The sequence below is a fragment of the Nomascus leucogenys genome, chromosome 2 (genome assembly GCF_006542625.1).
Source record: "Nomascus leucogenys isolate Asia chromosome 2, Asia_NLE_v1, whole genome shotgun sequence".
NCBI classification, from domain to species: Eukaryota; Metazoa; Chordata; class Mammalia; order Primates; family Hylobatidae; genus Nomascus; species Nomascus leucogenys.
The window spans coordinates 123,558,276-123,562,605 of record NC_044382.1 but is presented as its reverse complement, the minus strand read 5'-3'; the positions used below and the strand labels follow the sequence as shown (position 1 = coordinate 123,562,605).

The 4,330-nt window shown below is 37.5% G+C and overlaps 1 protein-coding gene across 1 annotated transcript; it reads left to right on the top strand.

Moving 5' to 3' along the window:
* Positions 1–206: 206 nt before the first annotated feature.
* On the top strand, positions 207–2,860 carry TICAM2 (toll like receptor adaptor molecule 2). The gene has a single exon (XM_030817931.1). The coding sequence runs from the start codon at positions 262–264 to the stop codon at positions 964–966; it is 705 nt and encodes a 234-aa protein (XP_030673791.1). The 5' UTR covers positions 207–261; the 3' UTR covers positions 967–2,860.
* Positions 2,861–4,330: the final 1,470 nt, after the last annotated feature.

Sequence of the window (4,330 nt, the reverse complement as noted above, 5' to 3'; positions counted from 1 at the left end):
TATTTAACGTTCCCTTCGCTGCCTGTGATAGCCCTTGTGAAGCTCACAAAAGATTAGTAGTTTAGCTTCCCAATTATCTGTTTGTCATTTATGTATTTGGATCTATTATAATCTTTTTGAGCTTTTCAGGTTGAATGAAAGTTTCCATTTTTAATGTTTTGATTAAATTTATAATATTCTTCTATTTTGTTACTTCTTTTAGATTGAAAAGAAATGCTGAGAAATACATAAAGTTTTCCTCTTCTGCCTTGGATATTTATAATGGGTATCGGGAAGTCTAAAATAAATTCCTGCCCTCCTTCTCTCTCTTGGGGTAAAAGGCACAGTGTGGATACAAGTCCAGGATATCATGAGTCAGATTCCAAGAAGTCTGAAGATCTATCCTTGTATAATGTTGCTGACCACAGCAATACAACAGAGGGGCCAGCAGGAAAGCAGGAGGGAGCTCAGAGCGTGGAAGAGATGCTTGAAGAAGCTGAAGAAGAGGTGTTCCTCAAATTTGTGATATTGCATGCAGAAGATGACACAGATGAAGCCCTCAGAGTCCAGAATCTGCTACAAGATGACTTTGGTATCAAACCTGGAATAATCTTTGCTGAGATGCCATGTGGCAGACAGCATTTACAGAATTTAGATGATGCTGTAAATGGGTCTGCATGGACAATCTTATTACTGACTGAAAACTTTTTAAGAGATACCTGGTGTAATTTCCAGTTCTATACGTCCCTAATGAACTCCGTTAACAGGCAGCATAAATACAACTCTGTTATACCCATGCGGCCCCTGAACAATCCCCTTCCCCGAGAAAGGACTCCCTTTGTCCTCCAAACCATCAATGCCTTAGAGGAAGAAAGTCGTGGCTTTCCTACACAAGTAGAAAGAATTTTTCAGGAGTCTGTGTATAAGACACAACAAACTATATGGAAAGAGACAAGAAATATGGTACAAAGACAATTTATTGCCTGAGATGAAACATGTAATATGTGGCTGGCTCCTGTTTTGTAAACCAAATGATTAATCTTCACTTGAGAAAGCAGTTTCTAGGAAATGTTTAAATAAAAGAGAGTCTTCGCCTTAAAGAAACCTGTGGAGCACAAGAAAGATAAATTTCTGCAGGACAATCTATAAAACTGTGGTACTTTTTGATGTTTCAGTAAACTTGACATTGTCAGAGTTTCAAGGACTTTTCTTTCACAATTTTCCTAGTTCATGGATATGAAAAAGGAATTCTCAATCTATATCCTCGTATTGAACCTTGAACAAAAACTTGTATGACAGACATTTTTAAAAATGTGACAACACTTTTATTCTCTGAATTTTGATCTCAGAGGACACAGAAAAAAATGGCCCCAGGAGATCTGATCACACTTCCTCCTGAGGCACCTCTCATGGATGTTGCAATAAGCATTTGGGTACTATCACCCAGAAATATGAATTGCCAGAATAGAACATTTAGCATGTTGAGTGTTGATGCATATAAAATCAGAAATAGATGTGAGAATGGTGGAACTTTTTAAAAGAACCCAGTCAAATATATTTTCTGCTGAAATCTGCATATTCGGAGGCATTTCCCACCACCAATTCACAGCCCATTTGATAGTGTGGTAGTTAGGGACTTCGTGGAGTGGTGTTCAGACGTCCCCTGGGGCTTAAAGCTCTTCATATTAGTCATCATCTGTAACTATGGCTTTATTTGCAGAGCTTCTAAAAGGCGTATAACTGTGTGAGTGGCCAGATACTCACTTTTTAAATCAAAAACCTCTTATGGAAGCTTTAAAAGTTTCCCTCACACAAAATTCTCTTCTCAGGAAGTATTTCTCATTTAGGTCTTCAAAGTAGCCTGACTGTGTGCATGTGTGTGTGTGACAGGTTATTTGTAAAGACTTTGGATAGAAGGAGATGTATTTTATTACCTCCTTTTCTAGAGCCCCATGCTCCTAACAAGCCAGAGAGGCCCCAAACAGGCTTGTTTCTTTCCTCCACAGCCCTTCTGCCCATCTGAGATTGAGGGAGCATCGTCCACTTGAGATCAGGGATGGGGTGGAGAATGGGTCATGTCATGTAATGAGAAAAGCCCTCTGCAGGATCATGAGACCTGGTTCTAGTCCAATTTCTGCCACTGAGGATGAATGTAACTGTGGGCAAACTATTTACCCTCCTTTATCTGTGAAATGAAAGGGTTGAATTGATGGATCTCTAAAGGCCTTTGTCCTCTATGAGGATGTGAAAAATTAGGGACCACAAAAGGGAACAAGCAAAAAAGTTTGGATTGATAAAGTGATATATAATAGTTGCAGAAGGCTTTATATATGCTTATAATGAAAAGATATTTTTTGTATATTGACAGCGTAATTTATTTTTAATGCTGTCATTACGCTTAAAGTCACACGAAAAAAATATACATGCTTACTCAGGCTTTCTTAAAAATAAATTTTTATAGAGATCCTTGAGTAAAGACATTTTGCTTAATTTCTTTCTTCTTATCCCCACTTGTATATCCCCTACCAGTACTGGGATCTGCACACATCTTTTTGCAGTTACCTCTTCGTAGCCATGAACCAAAACGTTCTATGAGGAGCATGCAAGTAAGTCAAGCCTCCTATTCTATTAGTACTTATTAGAGGAGGAGATGGTTTTCATTGCATAGTGACATTTTCTTAGCTGTAGCATTCTGATAGTAGCTTACTACTCACTTCTCTCTTTCAGTTTTCATAATAAGTATTCATTTTTTTGCCATAATGCTTCCTGTAAAGCCAATTTTATATACTAATAAAACATGAACTGCCCACTCTTCATGCCTGCCAAACTTGGGGCAATTGATGCTAAACAGTATTTTTAAAATAAATCTTTTTATTCTTTACTTTTGACTAAACTTGTTTATTTTCAAATCCAATGAAGAATGTGGAAGAGTGTTTTGAAATGAAGCATCAATTTGTACTTCATAGAGCACCAGACACAATGTCTCACCCAATTTGGAGTTCCATATTTTTTTTATGATGAAGAAAAATGTTAAGTGCTGAATTATTATATATGTTGAAATTATCAATTGTAACAAAATAGCTAAACTGAGGATGAAAACAGGTAAAGGTGTGGGCTTCGTTATGTGTTTGTGTGTTGTGTACATATGTGCGTGTACACACATTTCTAGGTACATACACATATCAGGAAATATGGGAAATTTTGTGCTATGCTGGGGAGCTTTCATTTTGAGTACTCTGTGGGCCTTATTGCCCACCCTGGAGCTTTACAGGGGAGAACCCTAGTTGAACCTCATGTATCAGTTAGGAAAACCCCACACCACATGGCCTAAACCGTAAGAAAAAAATATCTGACTTAACAAGAGGTCTGCCAAGGTACAGGGGCTGAAATATGTCATTAAAATCCCAGTCATATACTGAAATATTATTCAGTTCTAAAAAGGAATGAAATTCTGATACATACTATAACATGGGTAAACCTTGAAAACATTATGCTAAGTAAAATAAGCCAGATACAAAAGGACAAATATTATATGATTCCACTTATATGAGGTAAATTCACAGAGACAGAAAGAATAGAGGTTACCAGGGGCTGAGAGCAGGGAGGAATATGGAGCTATTATTGTTTAATGGGTACACAGTTTCTGTTTGGGGTGTTGAAAACGTTCTGGAAATGGGTAATGGTGATGACACACAACATTGCGAAATTTACTTATTATCACTGAATTGTACACTTAAATATGGCCAAAATGATAGATTTATGTTATATATATTTTACCACAATGCATGTTGGTTATCCCTTATCCAAAATGCTTGGGACCAGAAGTGTTTTGGATTTTGGATTTTCATATTAGAGATGCTCAACTTGTAATTAAAAAAAAAGAAAAGGTAAAAAAACAAACCCAGGTTCTTTCCATCTTTTTGCTCTTCCATTATCAGTGTTTCAGTTGAGCTCCCTTCCAAGGTGTAGCCTGGCTGCTCCAGTGTCCAACACCGTATACAGACATGACGGTCTCCAGCCTATTAAGACAATAGGAGTGGTCCACCCATATGGAAAAAAAATTCATCACTGCATTATTGAAAATTGTTCATACCCAGTAATACTAAAGAGCCATCTGTCTCCCAGCTGGTTCTATTATTTCAAAATTCTCCCTACCCCTACCCTGAATGGACACCTCCTAGCCACCCTGCATCTCAACATCTTCCAACACCGTTTCTGAGTCAGACAACCTGGATTTGAATTCCACCTCTGTCCTCTATAAGTGATGTTCTTAAGCAAGACATCTAACTTTTTTGAGTCTTAATGTCCTCATCTAAAAATAAAGATCATAAATACCTCCCTGAAAGGTCAT

What these genes read in the sequence shown, in the direction of transcription:
- TICAM2 (XM_030817931.1), top strand. Translation starts at nt 262, where the DNA reads ATGGGTATCGGGAAGTCTAAAATAAATTCCTGCCCTCCTTCTCTCTCT.